Source organism: Episyrphus balteatus, chromosome 3 (assembly GCF_945859705.1).
Source record: "Episyrphus balteatus chromosome 3, idEpiBalt1.1, whole genome shotgun sequence".
Classification (NCBI taxonomy): domain Eukaryota; kingdom Metazoa; phylum Arthropoda; class Insecta; order Diptera; family Syrphidae; genus Episyrphus; species Episyrphus balteatus.
In genome coordinates this window covers 127059759-127077652 of record NC_079136.1, presented here as the reverse complement: position 1 = coordinate 127077652, position 17894 = coordinate 127059759, and the positions used below count along the sequence as shown (strand labels likewise).

Below are 17894 nucleotides of genomic sequence, written 5' to 3'. Positions count from 1 at the left end.
CCAGAATTTAATCGAATTCCAACAAAATTATTGGAGAATATAAAATGTTTGAGGTTGGATCTGCTGACATGGATTTTGAAAACATTTTTTTCAAATTCAGGACGTATCGGGTCATGTAAAATTAGTTTGGATGAAATTATGTGCTTCAGCTCAAAGAATATTTTTCAAACTGGCACTGATAAAAAATAATCTTACTAATAGATTAAATGTAAACACTTGCAATTCCTTGATGTCAGCTCTTAATTTAATAAAACCAAGACAAGATTATGAAAACTGGGTATATCAAAACCAAATTAGTGTATAAATATCGAAAGTATATTTTTAAAAAAATGTGTTAATGCATAGATGTGCATATAGTTTGTCAAGAAATATTCACATTTGTTTTTTTTTTTTTCATTAATTAATTTTATAAATAAAGGTTTATAATGGGGCATATTCATAGTCGTTTTTAGACCCCAGTTTACCTAAGACTGGGGTTTATCCAATGTAATTTAAATAGAAAAAACTATAGTCTTTCTTAGAAGCAGCTTTGAAAGTGTCAATGAACATAGCCCAATATGATTTCTGTGATATATACAGTGGAATCTCGCTTACTTGAACACATACAAAACCAAGCCTGTTCAAGTTATTGGATTGTTCAAGTTACTGGAACATATAAAAAGTCTTCGTGTTTGTACGAATTCAATTTGCTATTATAAATGAATATAAATTACACAAAATACAATATTACAAACCTACATTGAGGAAATTCAAACTTCTGTTAAAATACAATTTATTTGTTCAAGTTATAGGGCTTCAAATATGTATGTACTTTAATTATTCATATTATAGAGAAAAAGTTTAAGAAAATAGGATGTTCAAGTTTTCGTATGTTCAAGTTAGCGAGAGTCCATTGTATATTATGTAAGTTTTTTTTTTGTTAGCTTTACGAAATTTTATGGTTGGCCCTTTTTTGTTTGTTTCTGGCTCCTTTTTTACCCCTTTTTGATTTTTTTCAGTGGCAACACTGTTGGAGGGGTGGCGATGACAAATCCCATGAATAAATTTTTCAAATTGGTTTTTTTTTTTTTTTCTTAAAAATGATGATCGCTTAAGTAGAATCGCGCAATTCTCTTTACTCTTGTCGTCGTTGTCTGGAACGTGTTTTATTAACTCTACACAGCTGCTTATCACATGATAGAGAGAAAAAAAAACAAAACAAATAAAACGCAAAGATTCAAATGAAAGGCCAACTGGGTCGAACCTTAAACGATTTGTTTATACCAACAAAAATTATGCTAAAGAGTTTTTGTTAAATATAAATTAGAAAGCGGTGTGGGGATTTTTTTTGTTTTTATTCACATATTTGCAAAATTGTTTCCAAAGAACTTGAGACGATCAATGATTCCATAGAAAGAAGAATAATATTAAATCTATTCAAAAACCTGTAATATTAGACTGTTCATTGATTTTTTCAGAATTTTTTTTTATTGTTTAGCCAAAAGAGATATGTACATCATTCGTAGCTATCTGCTTTTGTATCTAAGTAAAATTTTGTTTTATTAACTTTTTGATTACACTTTATGACATGTTCTTTGTGCATGTTGCATTAGGTAGGTATAATAATAAATGACCTTGATGTCTGTGAGTTTATTTTATTAATGTAATATATGAATGAAAAATAAAATTCAATTAGATTTGCTTTTGAATCAAAAGTGCTTGCTTAACATATGGTTGAAGAAAGAAGTGCAAATGATTTATTATATGCTTGGTTTAACATTAAAAAGGGAAAATGTTTCTTGCGTATTTATTTGCTTGGGTAAACAGAATTTTGCATTAAGATATAGAAGGACCTTAAAAGTATGGTTTTTTAAATTTATTCACAAAGCAGAACAAAAAAAAAAACGAAAGTACAGCGTAAGATAATTATTTTTTTTAGCTTTCACTTAGAAAAAAAGTAAAAATTAAGTTATTGTAGGGTATGTAAGTATATTGTCAAATTGTGTAAGGAACATAAATCACTTTTTTAGATTTATGCTTTGACGAGGTAGCAAAGGACTAGCTATGCGCTATAGACACTTGCACCATAACGCGCCGGACCGAATGTTTTTGTCTTCGGCGCAGAAGAGGAAGTAATTGTCAAGGCGCACGCAAGAAGAGGGGGAAGCTCTGTGAAGCCAGAACTGCGACCTCAAAATTTTTGACCCAAACTTGTCTAATTCTTTTGTCCAACGTTTGTCTATGTTTGTCCGCCCAAAATCTTCGTTTGTAAACCCTCCAAAAAAAATTTAGAGCAAATTCTTTTTTTTTTTTTTTATAGGAAGTCAGAAAAATGAAAAATCGTCTAAAACGCTCAAATTTTGAAATAGACGTAACTGCAATCGTTTGTGCACCTAGAGTTCTATATACCTACACCTTAATACCAAATTTTATAGTTCTTCAACCCTCCGTTTAGGAGATATTAAAAAAAAATTTGCACTGAAAAATTTAAATTCCCCTAAATTCCCCAAAAATCACCCTACGTTTAGATGATATTCAAAAAACAAATTTTGTACTGAAAAATTCAAACTCCCCTAAATATTCTCCTAGGCTGGGAGAATGGACTTTTCATGGTCAGAGATACATTAAGGGTTTTTGTTGAGCTTATTTTAAATAAAATTTAAATGCACTGTAGAAAAACTAATTTTTTTTATAATTTTTTGAAAACAAAGTTTTGAATAATGTTAGCAGTAGATTTTAATCAAAATCTAAAAAAAACAAAAATATTGAATGCCCCATTTTCGAAAAATTTGATTGTTGAAAAAAATTTGTTTGTTAAATCAAAAAAGGAGATGGCACATTTTTAGGCCCAGTGTGTTCACTAACGAAATGGGTATCAAATGAAAGGTGACGGTAAGCACATTACGTGGGTAAAATATTTTCAAATTCGTTAGTGGGGTCTTGGAGATATTTGAGTTTGAAGTTTCGGATTTAAAAATCAAGATTTCAGCTATTTTTTCGAACAATTAATCGTAGAATGCGTAGAAAGTACTTTTTAGATTGGAAATTAGTTAATCTTTCTTTTTCTAGTACATTATTTTTCTCTAGGAGTTATAGTTTCAGAGTAACAGAACCGCAAAGTATCTCATTCTCAGTAATTCCGCACTTAACTCTAAGGGTTGTTTAAAATATTCAAAATATCAAGAAACACACAATTTTCGGTAGTGTAACTCTGAAATTATAACTCCTAGAGAAAAATGATGTAATAGAAAAAGAAAGATTAACTAATTTCCAATCTAAAAAGTCCTTTCTAGTTTTCTGTCCGACCAGTCGTTCTCGAGATATTGAGACAAATGCGTTTTTCAAAATGGCGGTCGCCCCACAAGACCAAACAATACGCAATCTGAGATTTGTACTTGGGATAAACCCCTCTTCAATACTGCATTCAAACTTTGCTGACGTCATAGCTTTTTCCAGATTTTTCCCCATTGAATGAACTATAGTTTCTATTCTTATTATTTAATAAGCATATTTCAGCGCGTTTTTTGTGTATTTTGCTTATTATAAGGTTTTTGTATGTTTTATAGAACTATTTTATATATAGAATTAAAGGTAACAAATTAAGCTATCGAAAAATTGCAAACAAAAGTGCATGTCACCACTGAATATTTTGATATTTCGATGTGCCAAATGCCTCGCTTAAAAAAATCACCTTTTGAGAAGTAAATACCTAATATGTATTATTTTTTTTTTTAACAAAGAAAAAAAATTTTTGAAACAGATTTATAGAGAAGAGAAATACCTTTCATTTGATACCAATATTATTTCTGTACACCCATTATTACGCATTCTACGATTAATTGTTCGAAAAATTAGCTGAAATCTTGATTGTGAAATCCAAAACTTAAAACTCAAATATCTCCAAAACCCCACAAACGAATTTGAAAATATTTTACCCACGTAATGTGCTTACCGTCACCTTTCATTTGATACCCATTTCGTTAGTGAACACACTGGGCCCAAGCTCCATAGAAAAATGTGCCATCTCCTTTATAATGCTTTTGTATTGAAAGATTCGATGAGAAATTCAGAAATTTAAACTTTAATTAACGAAAAAAAAAAAAAAAAATGTTTCCATAAAAATCCTTTGAGCCATTTTAAGGAAAGTTAAACTTTTCTAAAATTAGTATTTGGGAGGTACCGTTATTTTTGGTGCTGTGAATATGAATTTCATTCCGATTCAAAATGCTTTTCGACAACTTTTCTCGATGTCAGAAATACAAAACAAAGGATTGAATTTAGATAGATTGGATTGAGAAGTCCAGTGTGCACCGCCTTAAGGTGCTGGAAAGTATTTTACTTCTTAGAAATGATCCGGCACTTGCAAGTATTTTTTTTAACACACAAAATAATGTCGTAGATCTTCTTTAATTTTGTCTTAAGTGTAGCTAATTTGGTCTTATTTAACTCGTGGATTCTGATTACTTTTTTGTAACCGAATCACAATTGAGGCATAAAGTTAAGTTGAAAGTATAATGACATTAATTAAGCGATAAATTCTTTTTACACAAACAAGATACACTAATTATAGACACAAGTGATTGTCAGATCTGATATTTTTTTTTATAGTGTTCCACTACATTACTATACAAAATACCACCCCATATTGAAATGAATAAAAATATAAAAATATGTAAACAAGTTCTATTGAAATCGCTTGTAAAAGTTATTAAATATTTTTATATGTATTCCCATCTGGGAAAACCCCTAATCACACTTTATAATGAATTTTTACAATACAATAGAATTAAAACAAAAATTTTTAAGTAGATGTAAAATCTATCATCAAAATTTGTGAATCTAATTTTGTTTTGCTATAAAATTTAACACAACTATATTTCATTTGTTTCTAAAATTTTAAAAGATTTTATTCATATTCAATGATTTATTTGCAATATATTTCAAATTTTAAACATTTTTAGCTAAGAATAAAGAGAAAATTAAATAAATAAACATTTACGATGTATTTTACAATAATGCACTTTACCCATACTTCGTATTATATAAAATTTATAAAAGAAGAAAATAAAAATGTGTATGACTCAATAAAAACACAACGATTGATATTGATGAATACTGGCACTGTAGTGCAGTTTACCTTTTTAATTGAAAAATAAAGAGGAAATAAAATGCAAAAATATTGTGGGCACAAAGCCAAAACCACAAATCTGCAAAATTGTAGTTTTGAGAAAAAAGGCTTCTAAGTTTTGGAAACTCTTTGAAAAAAAAATGTATAATGGGAAAGATATCATTAAAATAAAACGTAATTGTACATTTCTTTTAACTTTTCTGGTGCATTTGGAAAATAATTTTTTTTAATTTTAATCCATTTTTTTAATTGAAATCATCCACTGTAAAAACTGCTTCAGCCACATTGACACAGGGATGACATCGAATTTCAGAAATAAAATTGAATAAAAATAAAAAAAAAAAATAACTATGAATAGAATAGATTACGTGTTGTAGACAAATCCAATCAAATTCATTCCCAAACGCATAATATTATTGAAAACTAGCGAGGTACCCACTCGCGTACACAATTTGATTATTGGTTGAGCTTTTGTTTGTAGAATTAATCGAAAGTATATCTTTTGTAAGTTCAAAAAAGGGTTAACAAAGTAATCATGAAGTTATCTCTGTTGATACAAAAAAAATTTATTTTTTTTTGTTTTGCATTACAAACTATAGAGAGCAGAGGTGTCATTGTTTTTAATTGAATTTAAAATGCATTTAGAATTCAAATAATGTCGTTGTAGACAATCAAAGGGTATATACGATTAAATTTGAACTTGCAATGATATGAAATACGATTGCATAGTGAATGGTTAAATGTCATTGATATTTGGAGTGACACAAATATTGATTTATCCTGCACCGGTATCATTTTTTGTAGTCGTTATCAGGTCAAAGAATTATGTTTTGAGGTCGCTAAAATCTGAAACTGCCATTTGTGCCTATGTTACATCTTTTTTTTTTTTTCTTTTAATTAACAGCAAAAATTGAAATAGGTATTTTTTCTTCAATTGAGTACCTAGTTACTCATTAAACATTTTTAACTAAAATGAAAAACAAATTACTAAAATGAAGAGCAAAATTAAATAAAATTCACGACTGGGGTCTCACGTGCTTACTCTTATGGTAAAAAAAACTCTAATGTTAAAGCTTTTTACTGAATAAAATCAGGGAAAATTTGATATTTTTAAGGAATTTCATAAGTAGTGTAAAAAAAAATAAAATCTGTTTTTATAGTTAATTAAACACCGTTTTAAATGATTTTTTACACAAAACCAAGTATTGCATTCAATACTTGCTTGAAAAGGAATTTTTAGAAAAAAAAAAATTCGAAAATCTTTAGTCAGACAGACGGTCAGACAGTCAGAATTGCCGGACCCACTTTTTTGGCATTCTCCATCATCTTAATATCATGTCTGATTGTTATCTCGAGCTCAATTTTTTTTAACGAATCCTAAACTTGCCCTATAGTACCTATATCGCAAGTAAAAATTAGTATAATATACTGAGTTTTAGAAAAAACCAGATTATTGATATTTGGTCTCAAATGTCTGAAATTTCGCAATTTTAATAGATATTTTGCGGTCATTGTCTTGTTATCAGACAACATGAAGTCAAAAGACTTGGTAAATTGTATTGTTATTATGATAATTTCCGTGTGCTGATTCCCAAAAAATACCAAAATTGTCACTTTTTTTAAATAATTTTATTTGAACAGATCGAAAATAATCTTTTTGTGTACTTCTGACGTCGAATTACATCACCTTTAATTTTTTTTTGCAAAAAACTACTTATGCAATTTCATTTTTTTTTTTTTACAAATTTCTCTCCAAAGATAATGGAGAGTTTTTGCCTGCAGCCCAATTTTAAATAGACCACTCAGCAGAAATATTTTTAAAAGAATTAATCCCACAGTGTTGAAATTCTTCAATTTGAAGCCCTTCTCCCAAGTAACATTTTCCAGAAACTTCGTTGAGATTAAAAATGAATTTGTATTCCAAAATCATAAAAACCATGATTCATTTTTGAATCCACAAATGCTACCAAATTTATTATCTCCCTTTTATTAATCTTTTAAATTTTTCAAAAAAAAAAAAAAAAAAAAAAAAACAACAACAACAAATAATAAAATTGGTATTTGCATGGTTTAAATGAAATTTGTCACAATTTTAATCATTTAAAGATTATTAAATGTTCATCTAATCAATTTAATTTGAAGTGTTTATTTAATTAGGGGGCACTTATCGCATAACCACTATTTATTGGCTTTCTTCCTAAACTGATAAGAAATGTGCAAAAAAAGAGCGATATATAGAATTATAAGTTCATTAGCCCTCTATGTTTGAGTTTTTTTTTTTAATAAGAGGTGAAAAAAAAATCTCATTACAAAGTTCCCAAGAAAACCTTTAAAATTATAAACCTGCATAGTCAAATTATCAGGTAAAATTATATTGCAACTAAAATGTATTTTTTTTTTTAAATAACATGCTATGCACTTTTATTACCTCCCACAATAAACACGGCAACAGTTGACGTGTATGATATACATTACCCATGAAACCACCATAAACTGTCTACGTCTATATAGGTACTCGTAGTTGCAGTGTCATTGACAGTGTCCAAGTCCAACAATTCAAAGCTGCATAATGTATGTGCTTTGATTTGTCATCATTTATTGATTTGATTTGCACACATGTTGACGTTAAATTACAATTGACTGACTACGTCGTTAGTTGGTTTTGTTGTTCCAAAACAAAAGAGTGACCGACAACAGCGGTTATAGAAGTTGATTGTTATCAAAACAAATGGTCTCTAGATCAGTTTTCATAAATTGTTTGCTAGTGAAATTAATTTGTTTATATAAAATGAAGCCATGTTAGAGAGAAGTTTTAAATTAATGTTCGTTCAAAAATTTTTTGTTCAGGTCTTTAAGTTACACCTTAGAGCTCTTGTTACTTTTATAAATAATCCGAACCGAGCAAATTTCTCGGCCCTATCTTGCCTTCGCTACTATCTCTTTTCTATAAAGAAACATAGGGATGACGGTGCTTATTGTTATAAATAGAAGTTGATTATAAATATTCTATTAGCTCAACAATAATCGTGCTTAACCTTAATTATAATCTTTATCGATAACACCTCGTACTCGTACTTCTATACATGTACTTGCAATCTACCTTCCTCTTGTATTTTGAACAAATGGTTTGTATTTTTTGCTTTCAATGAGACTTGCGGCGATAAAATGAAAAACATCAACCATGTTTAGAATAAAATTTTAGAAATGTATGAAGGGAACAATTTGCTTTAATGACTCCCCTCTTTTAAAATTGTTTGTGTAGAAAAAAAAAAAACATTTTATAATATCTTTTACACAACTAATTAACTTAATGCACGAATAAAATTAAAACTTAAAGATAACAAAACAAAAAAAAAGTGTATAACTCTTTCTTCCTTTTTTTATTTTGTTTGTTTTTTTTTTCAGGTCTTATCGTTGGAGCTGTTATACGTTATGCTGGCTCATCAACTCCGCTTGTTCATCTTGCTGTCGAGCCAGAGGGTATTCCAAAATTCAACCAATCCTTACCCCCAGACACATTATGGTTGCAGGTAAATATATTTTTTACAACATTTTAAATTATTCATTACATTTAATTCATTCTTTTTAATAGTATAAGAGAAAAAGAAGGCAAACAAATTTTTAAAATTTTGCTTCATACTTTTTGTTGTTTTTTTTTTTTTTGCGAATAAAACACATAAAAGATTAGGCAAATGAGAGAAATTCCCTGTCTTAATTGAATTTTTTAAGCCCATACAGTACACACTTTTATATTTATGTATACATTGTTCATATGTAGCAAAATAAGTATTTTGAACTCGCCTCAAGGTTAGGCGTAGTCGCAGTCCATTCATAGTAGTCGACCGTTGAATTACTTAAATCATAAAGTTAAAGTTTTAACTTTGTAGTTTAACTGCGGAAATGTCTTAGAAAATTAAAAAAAAAAATCATTTAAATAATTTAGATCCACAAATATGATTATCCTACAGAAATAAAAAAAAAAGAACATGAAAAATAAAATGCACGACTGGGTCGAACGAACTTGCTTTTAGAACTAACAACTTTTTATACACAAATTTGGTAAATGTATAAAAAAAAACTTAAAATTCGTTCTTAAAATATAAAAAAACAACTCTTTAAATGAAATTGAGCTCAAAAAAAATATGCAGTTTAATTTCTTTTATAAAGATGCATTAGAAAAACATTTTCCAAATCAATTTTTTTTTTAAAGTAAATTTTTATAAATAATTTTTTGAAAAAAAAAATTAAATAAATTTGCCATTTTTTAGAAACTTTTAATCAACACGTAAAGTTTAAATTTCAAAAAAGTTTTTTTTTAAATCCAAAAATTATTTTTCAATTTATAAGTTCAAGTGACCTCAACTCCAAAAATTTATAAAGCGTTTCGCTCCTTTTAAAATAAAAATAATTTTAATAATTTTTTATTATTTTTGTTATTTTTTCTTCGTCAAAAATTATTTTTTTCTAAATTTTATTTTTGATTTATATTTAGGCAATATAAATGTTTTTACATAAAAAATCGTTAAAATTGAATAAGTAATTTGGAAGATAATTTGAAATTAAAAAAACCGTTCTATGAGAGGTACCGCTAATAAGGATTTTTGAAAAAAAAAACTTTGTCATTAAAAGATAGACCTTATTTAAAAACTTATACTTGATTTTTTTAATAAAAATCGTTTGAGCCATTTTTGAGAAAATATAACTATTCCAAAATTAGTATATGACAGGTACCGTTATTTTTGGTCTAAATAAATTAATTCCAAAAACCCATCTGTACAGGATCCAAAAACTGCTACATACCAAGTTTGAAGTAGATCCATCCATCCGTTTAGGCTGTAGCTCCTTATACAGACCGACAGACAGGATGACAGGATATACATACCTATACATCGCAAGTAAAAATAAAGCAAAAACCCTAAAGTGATTATTCCGAAAAATGATGATTAACGAAAAATAATTTACTGGTGCTGGATCTGCTCTTGCTTGTATCACAGCTGCAAATTGTCGAGACATTGACTCAGACAGCTTTTTGCATGTGAATGCAGATATAGTGTCCCAGGTTCAGTTAAGTAAATATTTAAGGGGTTCAATTAACTCTGGAGGCTTCTTCGCGAAATTTAATATCACACCAATTATTCTCAACTTGATAGATATCTACATTACAGGGAGGCCAACTTAATATATAGGAATTATTTTCTTCGAAGTGTCTGTCCCTTTATCAGACAACCACTTTTAAGTCAACCTAACCTCTGTCCCTGCCTAGCAATCTGCCAATTGAGAAGCCAATTCCCTGAAAGAAATTTATTCATAAATTTGGAGAAGCTTTCTGACATTTCAGAAAATATTCTTTTTGGAATTAATTTAACACTGAATAAAAATTCCATCATGATCACTAATTCCCAATTCTAACGGATTATAGATACGAAAATCTTCTAGTTGAACACTACCCTTCAATCACAAAACCTGGATTTAGAGACTTTATGTCCCCAATCAATATTTCTTCCTCATTATTTTTTTTGGAAAAAAGAAGCATGTTTTTCCTGGTTCTGTATTTCTAAAAATTATATAAAATTGACCATGAGTAATATTATAAAATATTCCTTAATTAATTTATATTCTTCTATTCTAGTTCCCTGGCAAATTGTCACAAAATACCACCGACAAGGACCCCATCCAAAACAAAACATATGCATATGTGTTTCGAAGTCAAGTCTATCAAGTTGAAGAAAACGAAATCGATCTAAAGGCAACATTTGATCCAGAAATATTCTTCAACATCATTCTGCCGCCCATTATCTTTCATGCTGGTTATAGTCTCAAAAAGGTAAGCCAGTCAACAATTCTTCTTGTCTCCAAAAAATAAATATAAATTATTTTCAGAAATACTTCTTTCGTAATTTGGGAGCTATATTAACATATGCGATATTGGGGACAGCATTATCAGCGTTCTTAATCGGCGCTATTATGTACGGCTGTGTGAAGCTGATGCCGGAATATCTGAGCAGCAGTTTTACATTCCTGGACACGCTGTATTTTGGAGCGCTGATATCACCAACCGATCCACTAACAATTTTAGCCATCTTCCATGATTTGCATGTCGATGTGAATTTATATGCTTTGGTATTTGGAGAATCGGTATTAAATGATGCTGTAGCCATTGTATTGAGTGGGTAAGTGAGAATTTGAAATTAAGATTTTTTTTGTGGAATGAATTTTAATCAAGTTGTATTTTTCTTTAAGGGCAATTCAAAACTATGGCGAACATTATTCAAAAACTGGAGAATTCGAGACAAATGCCTTCTTTATGGCCTTGAGTGACTTCTTTTGTATATTCATGTTGTCACTATTGATTGGAGCTACAATGGGATGTTTCACGGCATTGATATCCTTTTCAAACTTACTTTTTTGTTTTATTTATTTTAATAATTTATTTTATGAATTTTTGTTTGCATTTTCCTTAACTCCCTTAAACACTTGACTAAGTTTACCAGAGTACGAGATTTCCCTCTACTCGAAGCAGCATTGTTTGTCCTTATGTCGTACAGCACGTTCCTAATTGCAGAAGCTTCCGAGCTAACAGGTGTTGTGGCGGTATTGTTTTGTGGAATTTGTCAAGCCCATTACACCTACAACAATCTCTCGGAAGATTCTCGAGTGCGAACGAAGGAGATATTCGAGTTGTTAAACTTTTTAGCTGAGAACTTTATCTTTTCGTACATTGGAGTTTCGATGTTTACATTTCCAAAACATCACTTTGATCCGGTGTTTATTATAACTGGATTTGTAAGTAGCTTAATTATTTCGAATCCCCAAAGAAACAAATTAAATTTGAAAAAATTGTTTAGGTTTGTGCGGCTATTGGACGTGCAGTTAATATCTATCCTCTTTCATGGTTGTTAAATTTAAATCGAAGACCTAAGATCTCATCGAACTTCCAACATATGTTGTTCTTTGCTGGTAAGTAAATGGATTATGTTTGAAATATGAAAGTATTTAATTTTGTTTTTAATTTTCATTATCAAGGTCTTCGTGGAGCAATGTCATTTGCATTGGCAATTCGAAATACTGTTTCAGAAGCACGTCAAACAATGTTAACAGCAACATCACTTATTGTTATATTTACAGTGATAATTCAAGGTGGAGCATCGAATTTCTTACTCAATTGGCTCAAAATACCGTAAGTTATTTTGATATTCTTAAAAATCAATTCTTTGAAGTATGTTATAAAGATTCACATGACAGCCTTTCGATTTGTAAGTGTTGCTAATAGTGACTTTTTTTTTACTGTTGAGGTTATTAACTTTAAGCCTATTGGTGTTAAGAGATCTTGGTTTCTTATCGATCAGTGGTTGCAGTAGTTTTTTCTTGACTTTCTGCATGTTTCTGGCAGTTTGTTAATTTTAAGTAGTTTGGTTCCATGTTTTGAGAACAAACAACCTCTTATTTTAAAGCTGTTTCGTTGCCAATTTTTTAATAATTTCTCTTGTCTCATGGAACTATGCCGTTTACGTAACATTTTTACTTGTTCTACAAAATGAAAAATAGATACTCCTGACTAAAATAAAATTGGATTCGCTTACTGATTCGCTTTACATAAAATTCTCTAAAATCTCAGCAACGGGAATCTTTTAAATTGATTCCTTAAGTACATCTTCTACTTTTTTTTTTGATTGGACAGAGCGCTAAGAAAATTTAGAAATTCCGATTTGAAGCCAAAGACTTCCTGTTTCACAGAAATAACTTACATCTGAAAAATAAAATCATATCGGCTTTACGAACATTTAAGTTATAATTAGACGATCAACGAAATCGGTCAACGCATTGGTCACCGAAAACATAATCGTGGTACCAACAACACCTTCAAATGCTTTACAATGAAGTCGATTAAAATGTTACGCATACGCCACAGTGACCCGTTGAGTTTTTTATCACGTTCACCTTTATGATTTTATTTGAACCTGATTGTTAACGTTTTGGTTTATCTTATGTGTTTTGACGATTTCTTTTTGTTTTACGTCTCTTCTTTGAAATAAGAAGCCTTTCATTTAGGTGCTTTTCCTTTGACATATGGTAATGAGTAGAGACTGGTAACAATTTTGTTTTTAAAATGATTTCTCTTTTCGTTCAGTTTTGTATTTGTAAAAAAAATTATGGATCTGTATTTACCTAAATATTTTTTTTTCAGAATTGGAGTTGATGAGGAGACTGAACAATTGAACAACTATCAAGTTCGTAGTGTAAGTACTCAAAATGTTTATCTTAAAATAAATTATGTAAAAAATTGTATTTTATTTCTTAAAAAAAAAAACTTATTTCTTAAATATTTTGCAAAAAGAAACAAAATTCAAACTTTTGCTAGCACAAAGAAAAATTAAAACGAAAAAATGTAGAAATCAACGCGCCTGGTAAAATTTAAAACAAATTCTTGAACTTTTTACTTTTCCGTTTTTTAAAACTCTAATTGGCTTAGTTCTATGTGTTTATTTCTACAAAAAAAAAAAAAAGCTTACTCTACTCCCTTTTGCATGTACATTTTTTTAACATTCTAACTTTAAATTTTACTAACAATATTGTTCATTAAAAAAATATTTTTATTTTTTTTTTCGAATTTTGTTAAAAAAATAAATTAAATTTAAAAATCCAAAAAAAATGGTCAAAAAAAAAAACAAACTTGAATGCACGCAAAAGGTTTACAACTCAATGGAAAATACAGCAGCAGCGGTATGTTTTATCATTTACAGTTAAACATCTCAATTAAATATTTTGATTTAATATTGTTGTATATTTTATAAATATTTTTTTTTTGTATATAATTTTCATTCTAATTCAATTCCAAATTTTTAATGGTAAATTTTGTATTGTATTTTATTTTTGCGCAAAATTTCCATCAATATTTTTTTCTTTTCTATCGCTCTTCACTTTAATTTGTTTAAAAATAAAAAAAAAAAAATAAGAAAAAAAATTGTTACTTCTTTGAAAATCTCATATTTTCAAGCAGTCAATCGACACAGGACTTAATTTAGGACAATTGCCAATGTCCAGAAGACAAAGTTCTCTGGTGAGAGTTTTTAAGCTCCCGAGTTTTATTAAATTAAAAAAAACTATTTAAGATTGTTTTTGTGTTACTTTGTTTCTGCATCAAATCAAACAAAAATTGACAGCAAAAAAAAAAGTTTTATGATTGCGAATTTTGTACAAAAAGACAAACAGAAATGTTCCAAATTCAAAATTTCAATATTATTTTCTTTCACCAAGAAAACATTTGTGAGAATTTATTCAATTAAAAAAAAAAACTTCCTACAACAATTTACTGTTTCCGCTTTTGTATTTTGTTGGTTAGAATGTTTTTTGCAATTATAATTATGTACAATGGCGCCAAATTCAAAATACATAAGGCTTCATAATATTATAATAAGAGTTTTGTTATTTTAGTTTGTTTTTTTATAAATATTTTTCTAAAAATTTAATAATTTGTATGTTTTATTCGCTTTGAAAAAAAAAATAAAAATATAATAAACGCTTAGAATTATATTCAGTAAAGAATAGGCTTGAGAATTTAAGTCAGTCTGATGGTTATTTGCAGGATGTGGATGCCGACCTAGAGGGCGGTGCAACAACACCTGGTGGCAGCAGAAAAACTAATGAGAAGGCTATATTGGCGCGTATATGGGGCAATTTTGATACAAAGTAAGTACTAACATAAATATTCATGAACAACTAATTACTCCAATGAAAGTGTCATTTGGGCTTGCCACTATCTATTTTTATTTCATGTATCGATAGGGACTATAGCTTAAAACTAACTAAATTCCCACAAACTGACCATTCTTTTGAGCATAGTTAAAGTTATACCCAAAAATGATGGGTCCAGAGGAAAAATAGTATGAGTTCATTCCAACTCATCCCGAGAAAAACGCATTTTAAAATTTTGTTCTTCATACAACTTAGTACTAAAGGAACATCATTTATTTATCTTTTTAGCAAAGCTTAAATTTGTATTCTAAAAGAAAGGATGGCATCAGATAGTGCTTAGCAAGTTTTCCAAGACCTTATCATTAGTTTATTTTTGACATGCTGTTTTTCCTCCGGACTCTTCAAATGTATTTTTTTTTTTACGAATTCTAAAGTTATGTTAACCCTCTACTGCATGAATTATGATTGAAGTGATATAAAAATTTTTTTTACAATTTTTTAGCTTTATTAGGGGTTGAAAAAAGGTATTACATAGAAATTTTTATTTTTTTACATGTATATAAATTTTTGGAAACATAAACCATATATGGGTTAGTATGCACCAAGGTGATTTCCAGCAAAAAATTAATAACCCATATATGGTTTAGTATGCATTCAAGGTATGTTTTGTAAAGTATGTTTTTATTACACTGGACTTTTCTTATTCATGGAATTTATTCAAACTCTTTCTTTTATCATTGTAGCAGAAGAACACATTCCATTTTCTACACATTGTGTACGTCTTGAGTCCACAAATTTGACATATTTGCGTTTTTTTTTTGCCATTCAGAGATATGGTCGATGTTTCCAGTTGGCACTGAATTCAACGGCTTTTTCTCTTGGTTGTTGTGAGTGAATTGAAGTTTCGGGATAAGATGGGGATGGACTTCCGTGACTTGTATAACCGCCACCCCTTTGTTTTGTTCCATCTCTGCTTTGATCACCTGCCAAAGTTGCAGGTCGTCCTCTTTTTCGTGACATTGTATTTTATCAAGATTTACATATAAGTGCTCGGAGATGGCTTGTTTGATGTTAAAAAGAGCCAGAATCTGAAGCTAGATCATCATCACTTCGAAAGCAATCACGAGTTATAGCATTTACACACTTATTTTTTCTATAGAAAGACTTCAAATTCATTTTACAATAAAATTAAAAATCGTACACAAATCAGTAATGTATATCGCCAACGCATGATAACCCATATATGGTGTTTTGGAAAAAATGCCAAAAAAAGACAAAAATTATTATAAAAACAAAAAACAAACTTCGTTAACATATAAAAGTATAATAAATACATACGAAACTTATTTTTAATTGGATGCAACTTAATTGTTTATTATAAAAAAACACCGGAAAAGTACACACTTTTATTCACTGATTTGCACTTTACACATGCTCTTGAAAAAATGAGTTTATTTCAGAATCACGACTCTCTTACTGATAATAAAAACCGATTTATTATAAAAAATAGGCGTAGTTTTATTATAGTTTTTTCTTTTTGACATTTGCTGCAATATAACGGAAATAAATCGATATGAAATCGATAAACCATATATGGGTTGGTATGCGGTAGAGGGTTAAGCTATGACATGTGATTTTTGGGTTGGCAACAATTGCGAGGAACGATATGCAATTATGGAAATACAAACAAGAGATTAACATTTTTCTCATTGGTCAGAACTAAATGAGTTAAGCGAAAATGGGTGTTATTTAATCTTGTAAAATTTTGATTGGATAGGTATAGATATACAAAGTGGGTATTACAAAATACGCTTTGAATAATTATATTAATTAATAGAAAAAAAAAATACGTAGGTGCAATATTAGTTGGACAAATAAGAAGTTAATTTCAATTATGTCCCCCAAACTTACATAAGCATACTTATGTTTTTTTTTCTATTTCAACGTTTTTGCGATCTTCTCACAAAAACAAAAAAAATATATGTATATGTATATATGTTTGTATTTCCATAATTCCATATCGCAATTGTTGCCAACCCAAAAATTACATGTCATAGCTTAACATAACTCTAGTTTTTCGTAACTTCGGTTTCGCGTAACTTTGACGGCCGTAACTCTGTCGCCCGTAACTCTGGTATTCGTAACTTCGTCGGTTTCCCATCTAGGCTATGTTGTAGATGGAAAAATTAAAATGCTCTTTGTTCTTTGTAATGCTTTCTATCGTTTTGGTGTAATTTCATTGAATTTATGTACAGTGGCGACAAAATAAATAGCACATGTATCCTAAAATTTCTAAAATGAAAGTTTTTCGCACTTTTTTAACTTAAAAGAGCTGAATGAGGAAGTAAGAACATAGATATATTTGATTTATTAAAAAAGAAATTGTGGCCTATGCAACATGAAAAAGGTAGAATATGCCCCATAGGGTGCATTTCCAAATGCCCCATATGGAAATTCCCCGCGTGGGCCAGTTGAAATGTGACCCGCAGTATAAAATATAGACTGTTAAGGATGGTGGGGCTAGTATTCTTGTTTGGGGATGTTTTTCTTGGTATGGTGTGGGGCCATTTCATCGCATAGAGGGTATTATGGACCACCTTAAGTACAAGGAAATCCTAAGGGACACTATTATACCTTTTACTGTGAAGGAAATGCATTTAAAGTGGACATTTCTACAGGATAACGATCCAAAACATAAGACTAAGTCTGTGAAACAATTGCTATCCGTCCAAAAAATTGGTGTTATGGAATTGTCAAGCCAGTCCCCAGATCTGAATCCTATTGAGTGCGAAAAACTTTCATTTTAGAAATTTTAGGGTACATGTGCTTTTTATTTTGTCGCCACTGTATGTAGGTATTATAAGTTAATTAAAAATAGCAGTCAGTTAAAGTCAAATTCTAGTTCTTTAAAAACACTTTTTACAAGGCACTTTTTTCGATACTTTGACTGGATTAAATGTCTTTTTGCTAGTTTCGTAAAAAAAACGTTTGAGATTTTATAGGAACACGTATTAAATCTAATGTCGTTTTCGATTGGTTTCACTCAAGAATCCACCCATTCTGAAATCCAATGAAACAGGTCAAGTCGCTTCCA

The 17894-nt window shown here is 29.4% G+C and overlaps 1 protein-coding gene across 11 annotated transcripts in view; it reads left to right on the top strand.

Moving 5' to 3' along the window:
* LOC129913090 (sodium/hydrogen exchanger 7) overlaps positions 1 to 17894 on the top strand; it is a 29895-nt gene that overhangs the window by 2030 nt on the left and 9971 nt on the right. For 4 of the 11 annotated variants that reach the window (XM_055991550.1, XM_055991560.1, XM_055991552.1 and 1 more), the window contains exons 2-12: positions 8513 to 8637; positions 10737 to 10931; positions 10988 to 11277; positions 11348 to 11489; positions 11582 to 11890; positions 11953 to 12064; positions 12131 to 12284; positions 13293 to 13344; positions 13796 to 13828; positions 14106 to 14165; positions 14673 to 14794. In XM_055991550.1, the coding sequence (XP_055847525.1) occupies positions 8513 to 8637; positions 10737 to 10931; positions 10988 to 11277; positions 11348 to 11489; positions 11582 to 11890; positions 11953 to 12064; positions 12131 to 12284; positions 13293 to 13344; positions 13796 to 13828; positions 14106 to 14165; positions 14673 to 14794 (1594 nt within the window). The remainder of the gene's footprint in view (positions 1 to 8512; positions 8638 to 10736; positions 10932 to 10987; positions 11278 to 11347; positions 11490 to 11581; positions 11891 to 11952; positions 12065 to 12130; positions 12285 to 13292; positions 13345 to 13795; positions 13829 to 14105; positions 14166 to 14672; positions 14795 to 17894) is intronic. The other 7 variants (XM_055991557.1, XM_055991558.1, XM_055991559.1 and 4 more) reach the window with 5 other exon arrangements.